The 21841-nt window shown below is 41.4% G+C and overlaps 1 protein-coding gene across 10 annotated transcripts in view; it reads left to right on the top strand.

Moving 5' to 3' along the window:
* Positions 1-21841, top strand: part of DOCK11 (dedicator of cytokinesis 11) — a 189608-nt gene that overhangs the window by 141435 nt on the left and 26332 nt on the right. For all 10 annotated transcript variants that reach the window (XR_011998218.1, XR_011998219.1, XM_072743983.1 and 7 more), the window contains 5 exons: positions 2735-2917; positions 6004-6117; positions 8591-8806; positions 8895-8952; positions 18683-18789. Coding sequence is in view for 8 of the 10 variants with exons in the window: in XM_072743983.1 (XP_072600084.1) it covers positions 2735-2917; positions 6004-6117; positions 8591-8806; positions 8895-8952; positions 18683-18789 (678 nt within the window). In the remaining 2 variants the exon portion in view is untranslated. The remainder of the gene's footprint in view (positions 1-2734; positions 2918-6003; positions 6118-8590; positions 8807-8894; positions 8953-18682; positions 18790-21841) is intronic.

Raw genomic sequence — 21841 nt, forward strand, 5'->3', positions numbered from 1 at the left:
GGATTTGGTCTTTGGTTCACTGACTGGATGATGGAGTATGGTAGGTAATGTGAAATACAGAGAAAAAATTACATTTGGGGTAAAAGTTAATGAGTTCTGTTTTGTGGGCCTGTTGAATTTAAGATGTCTTTAGGGCATTCAGTTAGAGCTATTAGAATTGGCAGTTGAATATATAGATCTTTGCTTGGGGGAGAGATCTGAGTTAAAGAGCTAGACTTGGAGTCATCACCCATCCACTCATCATCCATCCATCCATCCATCCATCCATCCTGTATTTATTGAACACTGTTTCTCTGTATGGCATGGTACTAGGTACTAAAGATACAAGGTGGGGATACAAAAGAAACAGTCTCTGAAACTTCTCAATGCCCTCTTGAAGCTTGTAGGCTAGTGGGGTTGGGGAAAAGAAAATAAACAAGTAAATAAAATAGTAATTATAAGTTCTAGGAAGCAACCAAGGTGCTGAGATAGAGAATAATGATTTTTAGGAGATACCTTAATTTATTTTATTTTTTTTAGAGAGAGCATGTGCACACAAGTGAGGGATGGGGGTGGTAGGTGGTGGTAGGGAGGGGCAGAGGGAGAGGGAGAGAGGGAATCTTTTTTTTTTTTTTAATTTTATTTACTTATGATAGTCATACAGAGAGAGAGAGAGGCAGAGACATAGGCAGAGGGAGAAGCAGGCTCCGTGCACCGGGAGCCCGATGTGGGATTTGATCCCGGGTCTCAAGGATCGCGCCCTGGGCCAAAGGCAGGCGCCAAACCGCTGCGCCACCCAGGGATCCCGAGAGAGGGAATCTTAAGCAGGCTCCATGCCCAGTGCAGAGCCCAATGCTGGGCCCAATCTCACAACCCTGAGATCATGACCTGAACCAAAATCAAGAATTGGACACTTAGCTAACTGAGCCCTCACCCGGTGCCCCAGAGATACCTTACTTTAGATAGGCTTGTACCTTTTAAAATGAAACCTGAAATATAAAAGGGGCCAACTATTTGAAAAGCTCAAGGAAGAACACTCTAGGGAGAAGGACATGCATATGCAAAGACCCAGAGTTGGGAAAGAATTGAAAATTCTGAGAACTGAAAGGTTCAGTGTAGCTGCAGCATAGTGAACTAGGGAGAGCATCAGCATATGAGCGGTAATTGAAGCCATGGGAGTGGTTTAATTTCCCCTGGAGAGTGTGTAGAGGAAGAACCAAAAAAAAATAAAGGTCAAGAGCAGTACATTGGAGAAAAACAACCTAGAAGGGGCTGGAAAAGAAATCTTTGGAAATGAGAAGGGAACAGTCACATATGTGGGAAGAAAGGCAGAAAAGAGGGATATCATGGAAGCCAAAGAAGAAGTTTCAACATTATGAGGAGGTACAGAGTGGTCTAATGAGATAAAGGGGAAAGGGAGTCCATTGGGATTGATAATGAGGAGGTCATTAATGATTTTGGCCATTGCCCACTCAGAAAAGTATGGTGGAGATAGAGACTAATTTTAGTGGATTAACTACACTACTCCCATGCCCTCCTTTACACCTTTATTTCCATACTAGAGTATCTTGCCCAGCAAGATTTGGTCTAATCTGGTGAATCTATTGATGAGATTTCCCAATTGCCAATCAGAAAACATTCATTATCTGCACAGCATTGCACTTAGTGTTAAGGTGATAAGGAGTGGATTCCTGGGATACTGGCTGGCTCAGTCGATAGAACATGTGACTCTTGATCTCAGGGTCATGAGTTTGAGCCCCACGCTGGGTGTTGAGATGACTACCAAAAAAAAAAAAAAAAAAAGGTTCATGTAATATGGGTTTAAAGTCAAGACTCCCAAGGAATAATTTTGAAAGGGTGGCCCTTTCATGATGCACACTTGAAGCAACTTACTACTTGCTTGCCTAGACACGTAAGCATAGGCAATTGTAACAAGCCTATGTTGTACAAATAATTTATCTTCCACAAAGCAAACTAAATACATTTTCAAAGTAATAGCTCCTTGGCTGTTTTGAAGACTGAGCGTCACTTTTGTACTCTCTAATGCCAAAATATATTTTACTCAACACTATTTATGAGTAGAAGACACACATGCATATGTTTGTGGGTGTACACTTCATCTCTACCTCACTTTGTTAAAAGATCAGCTCTACTTGATGAATACATTCCCACTATAATTTTATCTGCATTTTTGAGTTCATAATGTAAGGAACTGTTTAAATATAAAGCAAAAGAGTAAGCATTGCAGATCATCCTTCCCATTTTCAAAGCCCAAACTGACACCCATCAATCAATCAATCATCATCTCAGCCATTCATTGATTTAATACATATTACCAAGAACCTACTTTTATTTTCCAGACCATCGTAAACCCTTCTCAGATCTGTCACATTTATAGGCAGTACTGGACATTTTTACAGTGACCTGTATACAGACTTGAATTGTTCTCATATTTTTTTAAGGATTTTATTTATTTACTTGAGAGAGAAAGCAAGCAAGAAAGCACAAGCAGGGGAGGGAGGGGCAGAGGGAGAAGGAGAAGCAGATTCCCTACTGAGTAGGGAGCCCAACAAGGAGCTGGATCCCAGGACCCCAGGATCATGACTTGAGCCAAAGGCAGAGGCTTAACTGACTGAGCCCCCCAGGCACTAGAGCACCCAATCCAGTTTTGAGTGAGAATATAGTAGGCATTTGAGAGTTGATTGATTTTTGTGGTTGGATTTTCAGATACCTATTTGTTTTTCCTGTTCTTTAGTTTCCCTCAGCCTTTTTCAAAGGAAGAGTGAACATGTGTGCTGCGTTTTGCTATGAGGTTTTAAAGTGCTGCACCTCGAAGATTAGCTCAACCAGGAACGAAGCATCTGCACTTTTGTATCTTCTGATGAGAAACAACTTCGAGTATACCAAAAGGAAAACCTTTTTGAGGACACATCTGCAGGTCTGTGAAAATCAAAGCTCCTTTTCTTTCTTTTTTTTTAAAAAAAGATTTTATTTATTTATTTGAGAGAGAAAGAAAGATAGAACATGAGCAAGGGGAAGGGGCAGAGGGAGAAGCAGACTCCCCACTGGGCAGGGAGCCCAGCGTGGGGGCTTGATCCTGGCACCCCAGGATCATGACCTGAGCTGAAGGCAGACACTCAACTGACCGAGCCACCCAGGGGCCCCACTCCTGTTCTTTCTTCTGTTCAATCTTTAGCTTCTAGGTTAAGACCTAGAGATATTTGGTCCAATACAATAGCTATTAGCCACATATGGCCAGTTAGCACTTGAAACTTGGCTAGCCCAAATTGAGACATGTTGTAAATATAGAATATATGTTGGCTTCTGACAACCAAGCACAAAAAATGGTGAAATATCTCAATTGTTTTATATAGACTGTATGCTGAAGTGAAATTTTGGACATTTTGGGTTCAGTGAAATATATGAAATTTCACCTGTGTCTTTTTACTTTTTGATGTGGCTCCTGGAAAATTTAAAGTCACATATGTGGCTCACATCCCATTTCAGTTGGACAGCACTGCTCTAGAGCTGAGATACCAGGAGCCCAGGCTCTAGCTCAGATTCTGGGAGTACCGCTCAAGTACCACTCACTGGGTGATCTTGAGGAGCTTCCTAGTCTTTCAGTGCCTCATTCATCATATGCAAAATAGCGGTAAATACCTGTGCCTACCTCATAGGGTTTTGTGAGGATTAAAAAAAATGATTAAATACCAAACAAAATATTTGTTAGATAGCACAGCTGGCCAGATACTGTTACCGTAACAAGTAATTTAAGTTTGTTTTTCAAGTTCTGGCCTGCCCAGTTAGCACAAAATGAGAGATGGCTCAGGGTTTAGTGGCAAGCTTGGACTTTGGAATCAGGCCTACCTGGGGTTTTTTTTTTTAAGATTTTATTTATTTATTCATGAGAGACACATAGAGAGAGGCAGAGACATAGGTAGAGGGAGAAGCAGGCTCCCTGTGGGGAGCCTGATGCGGGACTTGATCCCAGGACCCCGGGATCACAACCTGAGCCAAAGGCAGATGCTTAACCACTGAGCCACCCAGGTGCCCCCCCCGCCCCCACCTGGGTTTAAATCCTAGTTCAGCTACTTATTTACCATGTAACCTTACACAAGTTACTCAGTCTGTCTCTAACTCTCTGCCTCATCTGTAAAATGAGGCCAGGTATAGTTCACCTCACGGAGTTATTGTGAAGGTGAAACAGAGAGTGTGTGTTGTGCCAGGCACCATGCCCAGCATGGATGTAATAGACGCTTAATGTGTGCTAGTTGTCATTTAAAAACTCCATTTCTTTTGCTCGTTGGATGAAACAGTTCTGAGCCAAGTCATGCATGGGACTTCTTGACTTACTAGGATCTTTGTACTATTGGAAATCCTTGGTCATATTTCTGTCTTCCCTACTATGGTCTATTCCACTGGAGTTGTTTATTGGAGGCTGGCTTAGAAGTAGGGAAGCAACCCTAAGTGGCTTTCCAGAAACATCATGGGGAATGGGAAGATCTGATAGAGGTAGATGATAGATGCTTCCTATAAAAATCTGCCACGTACTTACTTTGGGATACTAGGGCCAGCATTACATGCTAGGGCCTTTGCTATTTGCTTTTCTGAGGCACCATTTAAATAACCACCTTCCCCAAAACATTTCTGCAGTAAACGTGCCAGTATGCTCAAAATTCCCTATGAAGGGCCATTCTTCTGGGTCAAAGCATCAGTTCTCTCAAGTCATTTATTGAAATATAAATGCATTAATAAATGTGAGGACTTAAGAGCATCTCTGTCACATAGTAAGTGCCAGTAAAGCGTTAACTAGTATTATGATTATGATCTCTTTCATTCTCATAACAATGCTATCAGGTAGGTAGTCTTATCTCCCCCATACTACACATTAGGAAAGTGGGACACAGAAAGGTGAAATAACTTTCCCAAAGCCACACAGTAAATAATTAATAAAGTCAAAAGCTGAATCTAAGGCAGTTTGATTCTAGAGCCTGTGCTCACAGCTCCCACAAAACGCTGCTTTCTGGGAGCTGGAGTGAATTGTCCAGCCATCAACACCTTAGTGAGAATCATGCAGGCAATCATCTAAGGAAGCTTGAGAGATTCCAATCACCACCAAAGGCCCTTAGGTATCTTGTCATCTGACCTGGAGACACCTGAGTCAGAAACCAGGAAGGGAGCTGAAGGACTGCAGTTGGGAGTCCAGCATGCTGAAATTGACTAGTGAAAGGCAATGAGAAACCACCCAAGAAAAATGTCATTTATTCCCAGCTTTGCCATAGCGACTACCCAACAAGCCTAGTCGGAGTGGAGACCTGGCCACCATCATATCAGTTCATGATTTTATAAACTGTTTTAGATCTAGCTGTGCTATGAGGTTTTTTTCTTTTAAAGATTTTATTTATTTATTCATGAGAGATGAGAGAGAGAGAGAGAGAGAGAGAGAGAGAGACAGGCAGACAGACAGACACAGGCAGAGGGAGAAGCAGGCTCCATGCAGGGAGCCCAATGCAGGACTCAATCCCAGGACCCCAGCCGGGAACACGACCTGAGCCAAAGGCAGACTCTCAACCACTGAGCCACTCGGGTGCCCCTGTGCTATGAGTTTTGAACAGTTGTTCACATCTGACCAGGAAAGGCCAAACACAGTTTGTAATTGGGACCTTTGGAAGTTGCTCTTTCACTAGAAAAATTTAATTTTTAAATATTTATTTATTTATTCATGGGAGACACACAGGCAGAGGGAGAAGCAGGCTCCCCATAGGGTACCTGATGCAGGACTCGATCCCCACTCCTGGGATCATACCCTGAGCCGAAGGCAGACACTCAACCACTGAGCCACCCAGGCGTCCTTCACTAGAAGAATTTAAAGCCTTTTGTGTATGAAGAAAACATTATGATGGAACAGGGTAGCATTTTTCAACGGAACATTTCATACGGGTGCTTATGGGGTTACACGATGATGAAAATAAGCAGCATTTGTTCAAAAGACATTCGGAAAACAATGTGTGCTTCTTCCTGCAGATCATAATTGCAGTGAGCCAGTTGATAGCTGACGTGGCCCTAAGTGGAGGATCGCGATTTCAGGAGTCTTTATTCATCATCAATAATTTTGCAAATAGTGACAGACCTATGAAGGTATGTTCTCACTCCAAGGAATGAGCTAGAACCACCTTCCCTGTCAGAGAAGTTTACACTCCTATAGTTAAACTGTCATTGGATACACAACTTTTGATAGTATAGAGCATATAGGATATGGGCTTTATCTTATACAGCACTGTGTCTCTGGCACCTAGAACACTGCCTGGTACATAGCAGATCTTCAGAATTATTTGATTGGAGGATGAATGACTATATTGTGTATCCATAGCTGTTATAGCTAGTAGGATTGGAATTTTTTCCAAGCTTAATTTCTAAACTTTCTCAGAAAACAAATGGCTTCATTTTTGAGAGTTATTATCATTGAAAATAATATCATAATATTGGCTAATGAAGCAATGAGTTTCAGGAATCCTCTGTTAACTGGTTATGGCTTGCCATAGGTATGTATTGGCAAACCCAAGCCCAGTTGGCTGAGACCAAGCCCAAGACCCTGATCACCATTCCTCTTTCTTATCTATGTACTCACAACCTGTAACATTATAAAAATTCATTTGTCTTGAGGCATGGGGAACAGGTTCTGATCTCCAGTGATATATGTATGCAAGGGAAGAATCTTTTGCCAGTAGAAGACTTTTCCTCCCAGAGGGATCATCCCCATTCTTGGGAAAGGTCATCCTCCAGAATAATTTGACAATATTGTGTAAAAACTGAAAGAAAAAAAAAAAGCTCACAGTCACAGCATACTTGATGTTTGGGATATGTAGAATCTATGTACCAAAAAATAATTCCCAGAGGAATGTTGCTTAGACTGAAAAAAAAAAAAAAAACACTGAGTAGTGCCAGCCATTCTCAGGCTGGGAAAGTTTGTTTTTCAGCCAGTTCTGCTGGTTCCCTGGAAGATCAGTATATGCTCCAACTAATCCCATGAGCACAGAAACAATTTATGTCATTTAGGATCTTCTACTCTGAAATTTGTTTTACCATTCTTAATTCTATATTATGTAAAAGTTGGATTAGCATCTTTTTCAAAGTAAACGAGGTCTGTTTGGGCTGACCTTGATAATAAATCTTTTTCATGACTCATTTCTTAGTTTTATTCTGGTAGAGCTGTCATTACCAATAAACCCTATTACAACAAGGTGTGCCTTTACCCCAGTAAATGGAATCACTACTGGGGTATAAGAAGGAACTTTATTGTACATAATTATTTTTAGAGAGATTAAGAATGCACTTTCAATTTTTTTAAATATTTAATTTCTTTATTTGACAGAGAGAGAGGGAGCCAGAGAGCACAAACAGGGAGAATAGTAGAGGGAGAGGGAGAAGCAGGCTCCCCCACTGAGCAGAGAGCCCAACTCGGAGCTCCATCCCAGGACCCCAGGATCACGACCTGAGCTGAAGGCAGATGCTTAACCCACTGAGCCACCCAGGTCCCCCAAGAAAGTGCTTTTAAAACCCATATCTCCACATTTGGTTATATTTACATTGGAAAACTCCATAACCCTGTACTTGTCCCTTACTCATCTTCTCTGAATCCTACAGATGATTGTGAGAACTCTACCACGGTTAAGAGGAAGTGATAGTACTTTCTTAATAGTGGTCAGGATAAAGAGGAAACTGTAACTTAGTGGGTTTGGAGAATAAAACAACACTTCGAGAGAAGCTAGTAAACTCTTTAGAGTGTTCTGTGATTCTTAACCCTTTAGTCATCTAAGTGAAAATGTTAGCAGTATGGTTTTTACCTTCGTGGAGATGGTAATTGCTGGAGGGGATAGGTTTGTTTGTCTGAATGGAAGAGTGGCTCAGATCACTAGCTCTGGAGCCAGGATGTCCGGGTGTAAATCATGTCTCTACCATTTAACCCACGGTGACACCTGGGTCCAGCTATGTTAACTGCTATATGCCTCTGTTTTCCTCTTGGTTAAATGAATTATAACAGTACTTATTTCAGAGGGTTGCTAGACAAATTAAAATAAGGATGGCACTTAGACCATTGCCTGGTACAGAGTAAGCTGTCAATTTTTAGCCATTCCTGTAACCAGAATTACACAATAATGACAAATAATTCTCAGGGCCATAGTATTTACAGCGGACAAGCTGGGGTTCGGAGCCAGGTAGTCTAGTTCCCAAATCCATACTTTTATGTATTGTGAGTATCCTGCCTTCAAGTATACAGCCTTTGAAGCCCCAAGCTTCATTTTAAAAAGAATTAATTTAAAGCTCTTTAGGGGTACCTGGATGGCTCAGTCAATTAAGCATCCAGCTCTTGATCTCAGCTCAAGTCTTGATCTCAGGATCATAAGTTTAAGCCCTGTGTTGGGCTCCATGCTGTACTTGGAGTCTACTTAAGAAAAAAAAAGTCTCTTTAGACATGTAATATACCAAGAACCAAATACCAAGAACTATAGCAAGGAGTATAAATCATGTTATTCTTAGGATTGGATGCCAGGGCTTAGAGCACATTGATAATATTAATGAACATGTCTTTTTTTGTTTGTTTTGAAATTAGGCAACTGCTTTTCCCACAGAAGTCAAAGACTTGACGAAGAGAATCCGTACCGTTCTTATGGCCACTGCCCAAATGAAGGAGCATGAGAAAGATCCCGAAATGCTCATTGATCTCCAGTATAGCTTAGCCAAGTCCTATGCAAGCACCCCAGAGCTCAGGAAAACCTGGCTTGATAGCATGGCCAAGATTCATATAAAAAATGGAGATTTTTCGGAGGTGATGACTTAAGACTTTGTTCTAGACACCATCCCGCAAAAGCCCTGGAACAGATGCTGACCATTCTTTCTTTGTCATCCTTTTGCAGGCAGCAATGTGTTATGTTCACGTGGCAGCTTTGGTTGCAGAGTTTCTTCATCGAAAAAGTAAGCTATTTCTGTTCTTAGAGCCAGGGAAGCTTTCAGTTTGCACAATAGTTTTTATGTTTGTAGTTTGTGACTATGAATATGATGTAATTGAGCTCTGAAAACCATGTTCACCTTTAGTCCCATTCAGTGTTAAACAGAAGTTGGCTACAAAAGAAAACTGGATTATTCATTTTGCCTCTGCCTTCATTATGAGTAGAAGAATAGGTTAGATGGTACAGGGCCAGGCCTGATGCCCAATGTTTATTTTCCAAGACTGTCTCCTCGGAAGACTGCCACAAATTAAATTTTTCTCAGGGCTCATGAGAAGCTCTGGTGAATATAGATCATTTGTTTTCCCCTAATCTCTCTCAACTTCACCAAAAACTGCCCACAAATTATATGCCTGTGGCCACTTTAGTGCACCAGTACCTAGGTATTAAAAGGGAGTCAGCACATCAGCAAGAAGGCCAAATAAGCTATCCCTTTTTGTATATCCCCCTAACAATTTGGCATCAATCTGGGGGCAAAAATCCCTCTGTGGGAGCCATGGGATCCAGCACTGTGTGCCAAGGGACCTGGTTGGAATTGGACCCACCCGTGCATTGGGTAACAGGCAGACAGACCTTGATCCTGGATGCAGACTCTGTAGTGGCTCATGAACTGGCCCAAGCCCTTCTCACCTGTGTTCTGAGAGCCCCTGGAGAACACTGTCTTAGATAATCATCCACAGATGGGAGAACCTTGGTGGAAGTCAAGGGGTCCAGTTGAAAAGTTCTAGCATGTCTTTGGAGCAAAACAGATACAAGTTCAGATTCCTGGGAGAGGGTAAGAAGAACAGTTGGACTTAACTCGTGTCCCCCGTTCCTCAATGTGGCACAGCCCAGTGCCAAGAGAGACCTTCTCGCCCTTGATTTCTTCTGTGGGAAAAAGTGGGAGCATGTGAATGGGCATCTGGTTTTCCCAGCAGTACAAGACCTGCCACAGAGGCCCATTTCTCTCTCATCCCACCAGACTACTGGATCATGAACCGCATGACTGGGGGCAGGAAGAGGTGAGGAGTGCTGCAGATAGGACTCTTACGAGGAGTTAAAAAGACACGGATCCTACTAACTGCATTTCAGGCTCCATCCAGAAGCCTTCCAACAAGGCACTAGTGACACTTAGCTCATGGATCCACCCCCTATCTATCCCACAGGCGTTCTCCATGCTCTGTGTATCTAAACCCCACACTCCTTTATCCTATAGTAGGCTCCCGGTGTGTGCTCCTGATAGGCGGCATGAGCAAGCTTTGGCAGACGACCAGAAAGCCATCTAGAATCTGAGGACCACCAAGCAACCACAGACTTGAGCTTTAGTGCCAGCCTTGAGAGAGCAAAAGGGAGCTGTTATCACCTGGCTTGGTGTGTTACATGATGGAGAGAAGGCATACAAGCTGAAGAAATCTGCCACAAAAGGGAGCAAGAAGTGTGAAGTAAGTATATCCGTAGGAGGTCTAGGAAAGCCACAGACTCCCTAGTAGGGCAGATGGAAGGTACTTCTTTCCCAAAGTCAGTCATTAAAGGTGGTTGGAGATGACTGCTCCATCAGATGCAGGACTTCAGAGAACAGGAAAAACAGAGGAGACCGGACACCACCAAAGGATAACAGTCATCTTCCAGTAACCCACGCCAAAGACCTAGAGCTTTGCAATTTACCTAATCAAGAAAAAAAAAATTTACCTAATCAAGGATTAAAAATAGCTGTTTTAAGGAAGCTTAATGGGCTACAGTAAAACAGAAAGACAATTCAATGAAATCAGGAAAACAATACAAGAACAAAACATGAAACTAAACATACAAATTTTTAAGAAAACTCAAATTCTGGCATTGAAGAATATAATGAATGAAGTGAAAAATGCAACAGAGAGCATTACCAGCAGAATGGATCAAGCAGAAGAAATAATCTGTGAATTGGAAACCAGGACCTTTGATGGGGCACCTGGGTGGTTCAGTCAGTGAAGCATTCCACTCATATCACTGTAGTGAAGGTGGGCTCCATGCTCAGTGGGGAGTCTGCCTGTGATTCTCCTTCTCCCTCTGCTCCTCCCCACTAAAATCAATCAATAAATCTTAAAGAAAAGAAGAAGCCAGGACCTTAAAAATGATCTCATCATAGGGGAACAAAGGACAAAAGAATGAAAAAGAGTGATGAAGCCTATGTGTGTGATCTTCGGGACAGCATCAAAAGACACAATCTGTGAATTCTTAGATTCCGAAAAGGCGATGGAAAGCTTTTATTTCCAGAAATAATGGCCAAGAATGTCCCAAATCTAGGGAGAGATTGGACACCCATGTTCACGAGGCTCATAGATCCCAAAAAACACAACAGAAATAGAGCTTCTCTAAGACACATTAAACTGTCAAAAGACAATCCCAAGGCAGCAAGAGAAAATAAGTTTGTAACTTACAAGGGAACCTTCATAAGTCTATCAGTGGATTTCTCAGCAGAACCTTGTAGATGAGGAGAGAGTGGGATGATATATTCGGAGCACTGAAAGTATAAAACTGGCAACCAAGAGCACTCTTTCCAGCAAAGTTGTCCTTCACAAATGAAGGACAGAGATGTCCCCAGGCAAACAAAGGCTGAAGGAGTTCATTGCCGCTAGACCTGCCTTGCAAGAAATGCTGAAAGGAGTTCCTGAAGCTGAGATGAAAAGCTGCTAATCGGGATCCCTGGGTGGCGCAGCGGTTTGGCACCTGCCTTTGGCCCAGGGCGCGATCCTGGAGACCGGGGATCGAATCCCACATCAGGCTCCCGGTGCATGGAGCCTGCTTCTCCCTCCGCCTGTGTCTCTGCCTCTCTCTCTCTCTCTGTGACTATCATAAATAAATAAAAAATTTAAAAAAAAAATTTAAAAAAAAAGCTGCTAATCAATAACGTGAAAATGAATGAAATGGATCTATTCAAATGGATGAAGATGTGGCACATATATACATTAGAATGTTACTTGGCCACAAGAAAAAGGAAATCCTGCCAGTTTTAGCAAAGTGGATGGACCTTGAGGGGACTAAGTGGAATGAGTCAGAAAGAGAAAGACAAACACCATATGATCTCACTTTCATGTAGCATCTAAAAAAGCCAACTTCAAAAATAAAAATAAATAAAAAATAAAAAAGCCAACTTCACAGAAGCAGAGAGTGGATGGTAGTTGCCAGGGGCTGGTAAAAAAGGGAAGATGTTGGTCAAGGGGTAGAAACTTTCAGTTATAAGATGAATGAGTTCTGGAGATCTAATAGCACAGTGATCTTAGTTAACAATATCATACACTTGAAAGTTGTGGAGAAAGTAAATCTTAAATATTTTCACCTCCCCCAAAATGGTAATTATGTGTGGTGGTAAGGTGGTAATACCACTGTGGTAATCATTTTGCAATATGCACGTATCAAACCAACACACCTTATGCTTACACAATGTTATATATCAATTATGTCAATAGAGCTGGCGAGGAAGTCGGTGGCAAGGGGGAGAGAAAGAAAAAGGGAGTCAAATGGTTTTGGAGAGCTTCAGGATCCAGCAGGTCTAATTCAAGAATCTGCCTGAAAGCTTCCTTTTCCGAAAACAGTATTGTTAGCTGCTATTGCAAAAACTGCTTAAGTAGTCGGGGTGCCTGGGTGATTCAGTCAGTGAAGCATCTGCCTTTGACTCAGGTCCTGATCCTTAGGTCATGAGATCGAGCCCCGTATTGGGCTCTTTGCTCATCACAGAGTTCTCCTTCTGCTTCTCCCTCTCCCCCACCTCCCTCGTGTCCTCGCTCTCTCATTCTCTCTCATTCTCTCTCAAATAAGTAATAAATAAAATATTATTTTAAAAAACTGCTCAAGAAGTAGAAGAGTTGAGCTAGGTTTCAAAAGTGATTGGTGATAGATATTGCTAAGAAACCTTCCACTATCTATCACAATGGCCAAGCCACTACTTTTAAGGCAGTTAAATGAGTCACATGAGGCCAAAGTGAAGCCGTCTTGTGGGAGTCCTGTCACTCTGGCTTTGGTCTATGAGAACACAGCCATGTTTTGTTTTGTTTTTGTTTCTTAACTCCAGAATTCCTACAGTTAACTGTATGGCTTTTATTTCACGTCTAAGGCTCAGTGTTCCATTGCCTCGTATAATACCACTCATGTGGGGAGAATCTTTCTAAAATGAGTCTTCCCAAGCATGGTTTCATGACTAAAATGTAGATTCATTACTTATATTTGAAATGAGCACTTTGTTTGATACTGAATTATTTTTTTAAACAATTCATGGGTTTGAAATTGGCATACTCTAGTTTTCTCCTTTTAGTACACATGTGGTTTTAAAATAGAAGAATCTTACTTCTCAAAAGAAGGCCCCATTTGAGATTTTTTTTCTCCCATCACTGGTCTGCCTGTGAAATTACAGCCAAAATAAACATTGAAATTGTACACCTGCAATTCCAAATAAACTAATATCAGAACTCTAAACACAGTAATACATTTCTAAGTGTATTTTTAAGATAAGTGAGGTTAATATTATCTCCTCTTTTTTAAAAAGATTTTATTTATTTATTCATGAGAGACACAGAGAGAGAGGCAGAGACATAGGCAGAGGGAGGAGTAGGCTCCCCACAGGAGCCTTTTGACTTGATCCCTGGACTCTAGGATCACACCCTGGGCCAAAGGAAGACCCTCAACCCCTGAGCCACCCAAGTGTCCCTCTCCTCTTTTTAATTAGAGAAATCTCCAATAAGAGTTTCTTGTCCTTTGAAAATGGTTAAATATATTAAAATACTTCCATAGAATTTGTTTCCACAAATCCAAAGACCTTAAAATTAAGCAAAAATCAAGAATTATTAATCTCCATTATCAATCCTTAAGCTTTACAAATGTAAGACTGGACAAAATAGCAACTAAAATAAAATATAAATATTGCCATGGTTTTTTGGACGTAGCTTGAGGCAGCTAGCCTGACACCAAACAGTGTGACATGTTTCAATATGTGTAAATGGTGCTTAAAAAATTTGAGTATAGTTGACACACAATGGTGAACTATTTTTAGGTAAACAGCATAGTGATTCAACTTATCTGTATATTATGTTCTGCTCACCACGAGTGTAGCTCCCTCCCATCTGTGACCATATAACACTTATAGTACCGATGACTTGAATCCTTATGCTTTGCCTTGTATTTCTGTGACTTCTTCATTCCATAACTGGAAGCCCGTATCTCCCCGCTTCCCTTCACCCATTTTGCCCATGCCTCCATTTAAATATTTACTTCATAATCCCTTCGAGGTTTTTCAGAGTTTATCCTTCATAGAAATCAAGGGGCCCCTCTCTGAGTTGGAAAAAAATATTTTGCATTTGTAACAAAAAAGAATGCTAAATTTAGGAGTTTACGTATTTATTTATAGCTGCCATCTATTTTTAAACTCGGAAAATCCTACTTCAACTCGCAAACCTTATTCTAAAGTGGTAACAGTAGTAAAATCCTCAGGGGTCCCCCTACCCTTGGCTTTAGTCATTCAGAGGATCCAGAATGTCTTCTCTTGGTGATTAGCTGATTAAACTATGCTCATTATACCAGCATGGGCTATTAATTTAAAACACAAGTTAAAAACTGAATCTGTTAACCTATTATCCAGTCTGAGGGCTTGATGATCCAGATAAGAGCTGGATATTTACCAAGTAAATAAAAGTACAGTTGAGTACAGAACTGAAAGAAAAAAAAGTTTTATCAACAACCCTTTGTTTTCTGCTGTTAAGTGTCCTTTGATCATAAAGACTGAAGGGAAGGAGAGTTAGAATGGATTTTTTTTATTTTTATTTATTTTTATTTATTTATGATAGTCACAGAGAGAGAGAGAGAGAGAGAGAGGCAGAGACATAGGCAGAGGGAGAAGCAGGCTCCATGCACCGGGAGCCCGATGTGGGATTCAATCCCGGGTCTCCAGGATTGCACCCTGGGCCAAAGGCAGGCGCTAAACCGCTGCGCCACCCGGGGATCCCTAGAATGGATTTTAAATCTCTGACTTATAATTTGCAAAATTTTTGGTTTCTCAGAATCCTATGCCGTTTCTCTTGAAATCATTATAAAGAACTTTTAATCAAGATGTAATGAAATACTACTACTGACCAGCTGATGTATTGGAGGCAGATGTTCTACTGTTTAGAGTTTTTAAGGGGGAAAAATTGTTTGTTCCATGGGGTGGTTGCCTAAACAAGTGAAGGCTTGGGCCCCTGCACCCCCCATGCCGGGTCTGGTAGGGGCTGACTCCAGATCACAAGCAATGGCCTTTTTCTAGATCCTTTTTTTCATGTTTCAGGCACTGAACTGAAAGGGGAAGATGTGCACTGCTCCGAGCCACACCCACTGCCCCACTTCTTTCAGTCAGCCAAAGCTCTTGCTCTTCCTACTAGGGAGACCCTAAGGATTGCCATAAGCATACATTTACCTAACTTGCCTTTAAGTGATGGTGCTTTCTGGGTGTTGGTTACTCCTACCCCCACGGATATAAAATAAAAAACAAGTCTAAATGTCCCTATCTCTTTTCTCTGAGAAACCCCCAAAGATTCTAGATCTCATTCTTTGAAGGCTAGACTCTATGTACCTCTCTGTCTTCTCTTCCTGAGGGCAGGCACAACTGTCCCCACCCCCACCCCCGCTTCCCCACCACCAGCCCCGGGCAAGACAAGAGTCAAATTTCTGCATTCTTCCACCCCCACTTGGCATCCAAGGTTCAACAAATCTTCTGTCCTAGAGGGCTCCCTCAACAGCCCAGAAAAAGGAATTTCCTTTCCCATAGAGTCTGTTCTTTTCATTCCTTATAGGGTAATGTTGCTCCCTTTCTCAAGTCTTCATACCCAGAATCTGATAGCTTAAGTTCTGCAGGCTTTTTAATTTCCTGATTACTTGCCAGTCACAGCTTTTCCCCTCTTTTGCCCTCCTCTCAGGACTTTTAATCTCTTATCCTTCTTCTGACCAGCAGTCATATTTTATCAAGGGTTGGACTGCTTCCCCATCCTGCAGACTCCTCCCCGCTTTTTTCCCTGGGATCATTTGTGCTCACGGTAATGGTCTGCCCTTGGACGGCTTGCATCTTGCTTTCACTGGGACAGCAAACAGGAATACAGAAGCTATTGCTATGAAGGGCAAGGGCAGGAATCCAGGTCATATACCAGAAGGATCAATAGCAGTCTCTCAAAAAGCTCCTTCTAGAATACTACACAGCAACTTGCTTCATCTGAAAATCCTTCCAGGACTAAGGGGAATCAGAATTTTCCCCAGGCATTTTAAAGACCCTCACAACTGAAAGGGCCCTCATATCATTGGATAGTTTGGTGGGTGCTAATAACTTAAGCAAACGGGGGGATATAGTCTCCTCTAGGTAGAGCTATGTCATCAGGCATAAAAATCAAGATAACAGACTTAGCAAGAATAGTGGACTTAAGCCATAACAGTAATCTTTACACTAGACGAAGCAGACAATAGTCTCCAAGTAGATGTTGACTTGTCAGTTTCTGAGGGGAAAAAAGTTACCCTCCTCCTACTTAAAATATATATCAGGAGACTCTCCCCCAAAGTGCTTTAGCCTCATCTGATCTCAGGCATAAGAGTGTGCCTCTTTTTGTCCTCCTCTTAAATCGCAGCATTCTAGAAAAATTCTAGATTTGGGAATCATTTAATACCTCTCAGACCAGACAAGAATTTCTTCCCTTGACATGGACCTAGCAGCCAGAGGCATTTGGGGGTTGATGCTTTTCTCTGTCGAGGACTATGCTCTACTGCGTCACTCAAGTTTTAGGGCCCTCTTCCTCACTGCTCAGCACTTCACAGAGGTGATCAAGTAGGATATTTTCTCTTCAGTTTCAAAAAAGTTCTCCTAATGCACTGCTCAAAGAGTGGCGGATCAGAGACCTGTTTGTTACTGGTCCACAACAAGATATGGAGTATTATCCTCAATGTAAATCAGCAATGTCACTGGGCATGATACTCAGTTCAGTGGACTTTTTTCCCCCATAGACTCCATCAGAGAAGGAAATGATGTGTTGATTTACATTCTGGTGCAGGTTCCTTATCTTGTGGTCCAGCACTTTGAATAGAACCCTCCTAGAAATCTATAGCAGACCATTTTAGGCATGCTTATCTTCAGAAATGAAGTGTATCATGCCCTTCAGTATCTTTTATTACCTAATTTCTTTGAACAAAAACAGCCCTTAAGTCCATTGGGTCCAAGTAGATCTCATTTTCATTTCTGCCTCTCCTTCCTTCACAGAAATCCACTGACTGCTCCCTATGTGTTTCTCCATTCTTGAAAAAAAAAAAAAAACTTCAGAACAACTCCATCTTCCCTCACCCAAATTCCATCTCCCTCTCTCCCTTACAAGCATGCTTCCTTGATAACTCATGCTCTCTCAAGCATCTTACCAGACCACATATGTCTAATTAGCTTTCATTTAGACAAGCGGAGTTGGCAAAATCCAAGCCCTGATACATGACCTTTTTTCTACCAGAATTCTGAGAAATCTCCTCAATGTGAAGTCTGGCTCTCTTAAATCTTCCTTCTTTTTTCCCCAGCCTCTAACCTTGGGAAGCTTTCCAGCACTTTGGCTGTGAGTAGATCATGCTTTCTAAGCATCACTATTCCAGAGGTTGTATAATGATAGATTGCAACAGTTTTTGTTCACTTGCAACCAGCTACGTTTTACTAACCAGCAGATTCTTTTATAAGGAGTCTGGATTTTCTGTGACTCTTAAATTATAGCCCACTTACATAAGGGTAAATAAAGGCAGCCACAACAGGAGTTGTTTTGATGTGTTCTCCTGTCCAGAACGTGTAGGACAGCCACGTGGCCTGCCTCCTATACCTAGACTCTTGCTTGACGGGAACCATTTGGTCTACAAGCCTATACCAGCTGTTCTCAGCTTGAGCTCACTTGCTACTTCCCAGGGGTCCAGCTGTAGACTCACTATACCAGCTGGCAACAGTTGTCCTATCTTGAAAAAGCCCATTTATTTCTTGGTAGCTTTGGTCATTAATAATTCGTTCAGCCCTCCCTAAATGCGAAGGTCTGTTCTAAACACTTTGCATTCCTTTCATTCTCATGAAGTAGCCATTATCTCTATTTTACAGCCGATGAAACTTTGTACAGCTCTGGAGAGATGAGCAGGTCTAAATGCACACACTTAGTGATAGACCTGAAGCTATCCAACTGCCAGAAGCTCTGATTCTCCTGGTGCCTGGTCCCTTTTCTCCAAGGATGCTTCAGCCCTGCCATGTGTTTTCTTTGTTTGCTTCTCTTACAAATCATAGGCTAGGCTTTCTCCAACAATCCACTTCCTTTTCCAGTTCTACAGTGAAGTTAGGAACTAGAAGTTGTTACAAAAGTTCATTCTCTGGTTACCTGAAAAGCGCATGCCTTGCTTGGTTAGGTGACAAACCAGAAACATACAGGATCAAAGTGTTAGATGACACGAGGGGAACATTTACTATACTAGCCATTGAAGATGATGCATAGTCTGCAAGTGAAACTTGTTGGTTAGTTGAGCTCATTTTGGGAGGAAAAGACTGGTAAGATGTGTAGGGATGAGAATCATTTGTAAAATTCTCTACAGACTGAATATTGCACTTACTATTTCGATCCGCACAAACAAAAATATCTGTCTTTGTTTTTGAGGGTAACCAGTCCCTATAGGGCTGTTATTTACAAAACACTTAAAAAATGAATTCATTTCACTGCTTTCTATCCATACAGAATTATTCCCTAATGGATGTTCAGCCTTCAAGAAAATTACTCCCAACATAGATGAAGAAGGAGCAATGAAAGAAGATGCTGGAATGATGGATGTCCATTATAGTGAAGTAAGATTCCAGGCCCTGAAATGCCAGTTATATAAATTTAACTTCTTAAAATTTATATTAAAAAATTATGATGGCTAACTTAATTTGGAAGGTAACTAAGGACTGATGAACTGTAAGCATTAAAACTGCCCAGGGCAGAGATGTCCCTATTTGGAATGTGGAGCCCTGCCTCTGGAACTGTTCCTATTGTCTGGTATTAGAGAGGCGATATTTATCATCTTCAAATTACCATCCCAATAACAGATCGGCGTCAACATACTTTGGGAAAAAACTCCATAAAAAATCATAGCTAACAATGTAACAGTGAAGCAGAGTATACGTAAAAGTAGTTTTAAAAATGGAAAATTTCTGCTGTGAACTTCACATGGATACCAAACAGCTTTGATTGTCAGTCAACAAAAATTTATTGACATATGAGCAAGGCTCTGGACCTGGTGATGTAGGTGCTATAAAATAATTACCTGGGACTAAACCCTGACCTCCACTGTCTACCTGAACAGCTAATGCACTGACATGGGATGGGGTGGGGGGGAACAAGACCGTGCCATTTGAATAATATAAACAGTGTGTTCCATGTAGGGTCAAAGGTGAGAGAGATGCCTTTGAGCTGAGATAGAACAGCGAGCTGTGATTAGAGGGGGGTGAAGAAAGAAGACACCATGAAGGCAGTCTGACAGAGGAGGAGAGTATCAGGGACAAAAGCTATGAGGTGGGATAGTATAAGGCCTTGGCACCATGGAATGGATCCTTTTGGCTAAACCCAATGGATTCACCTTAGAGAAGAGAAGTAGGTGAGGTCAGATTTTTGAGAAACTTGGAACATTTGGGCTTTATTCAGCAGAATGTTGAATTGCTCTCAAAGGTTTTGGGGCAGAATAATGGCAGGCTGAAAGCAAGGAAGAAGAGAGGGTAATTAGGTGGTAATATGGGAGACATATTGAAGGCATAGGCTAGAGAGAGTGCTGCCTAGGAGTCCAGAGAAGGCAGTCAGGGCCAAAACCCACTGGCTGACAGTCACAAAACACTATGAAGAGGAAGTCCTGCTGGCTGTGGGAGGTGAAGAATCAAAGGTAGCTCTGAGCTTTGGGGTTTGGCTATTCCAGAAAAAACACAGGTGGATGATTTTCCAGGGAAAGCAACGAATTCTGTTTTTGAAGTGTGTTGAATTTGAAGTAGAAACTTATCGAGATGGAAATAACCATCAGGCCATTAGAAGTTTGGAACCAAATCTGAGGAGGGAGTTCAGGGTTGGAGATCCACATCTGGAAGTTATCTGTGTGAGAGCCAAAAAACAAAGAGTGAGGATGGGAGATAACATAGACAGTGAAGACCAGAGAACCAAAGACTGAACCACAGAGAAGTTTGCAAAGAATAAGAAGATGAAAAAAAGAACAAAAGCAGAACTTGAAGGGGCTATAGTCCTGTTTAAATAAATTTATTTTTTTTAAGTTGTATTAAGAAACCTAAGCAATCTGGGAACCCTGGGTGGCGCAGTGGTTTGGCGCCTGCCTTTGGCCCAGGGCACGATCCTGGAGACCCGGGATCAAATCCCACGTCGGGCTCCTGGTGCATGGAGCCTGCTTCTCCCTCTGCCTATGTCTCTGCTTCTCTCTCTCTGTGTGTATGACTATCATAAATAAATAAATAATTAAAAAAATAAAAATCTTTAAAAAAAAAAAAAAAAGAAACCTAAGTAATCGGGTTGAAGTAACAGAGACATACTTTATTATACTTTATGAATTGTTGGTTTTTTTTTAAATACAAGACAATCTCAAGTTAGCTCTGGCTCATTTAGCTAAAATGACATAAGCTTTGACTACTCTTTCTATAGGGTCTCTCACCTCATCAGTAACATTAGGACAATACATCATCTCAGTCACTTCAAAATAAATGTGAAGGCTCTTTGTAACTCATTAAGTGCCACATAAACATCAGACTTGATTGCTGGCCTACTTGACAGTGACATTACCTTTTGCCCCAGAACCTAGAAGAGTAGATATTTAGGACATGTTTCCTAAGTCAGTCATAACAGATACTCAAGAAACTTGAATTTTAATTCCAGCTCAATTTTTTATTGTGAAGCTTTGTATAAGTTAATTCACTCACTCACTCACTCACTCATTTATTTATTTATTTATTGGTCCTAGTTGGACCTCGGTGATTTCCCAGAGACCTCTATTTGTTATGGGCTGACAGTGGAAGGTTTCAGGGGAGTTAGTGGAAGATAAATGGTTCAGCACAACTGAAGTAGCATTTTTGTCTTCCAAATAACAGCTTCAACTTATTCATAGAAATACCCTTGAGCCTGACTCTTTAACTCTATAGAACAGTAACATTTCTTATTAGTCATAGAACTATGATCTGTTTTCTATGTAAACACATTTTTTGGAATTCTTGTGTGTTCTACAGTAATAATTTAGACATTTCATTTTTTTTTAATTTTTATTTATTTATGATAGTCACACAGAGAGAGAGAGAGAGGCAAAGACACAGGCAGAGGGAAAAGCAGGCTCCATGCACCGGGAGCCCGACGTAGGATTTGATCCCGGGTCTCCAGGATCGCGCTCTGGGCCAAAGGCAGGCGCTAAACCGCTGCGCCACCCAGGGTTCCCTAGACATTTCTTTGATACGTATACAGATAGAATCATGTTCAAAAAGAGCCTTTGTACGTTTCAGCTTATGAGAGAAGGGTTCCTCCTCATGCCCGAGCCAATGGAAAAATAACTGACACTGATTTACGAGTTTTATTGAAATGAAAATTACAAACGGTTTTCTATTTAGTGCCTATATTTAAATATGTGAATTAAACCAATGGTAATGAAATCTAATTTGCTTCTGAAACTGCATTTCTGACCTTTGATGTACAGTAGTTTTTTTAGAGATGTAATTAACATACAGTGAAATGCACATTCGTAAGTGAATAGTTTGATAAGTTTTGACAGTTGTGTGCATCCATGTAACACCCCACCAGAAGCAAAAAAAAAGAATATATCCATTCTCGCAGAAACTTCTCTCGTGCCCATCTGCAGCCAGTCTCCCCCCAACCACTTAA

This window comes from Vulpes vulpes, chromosome X (genome assembly GCF_048418805.1).
Source record: "Vulpes vulpes isolate BD-2025 chromosome X, VulVul3, whole genome shotgun sequence".
Classification (NCBI taxonomy): domain Eukaryota; kingdom Metazoa; phylum Chordata; class Mammalia; order Carnivora; family Canidae; genus Vulpes; species Vulpes vulpes.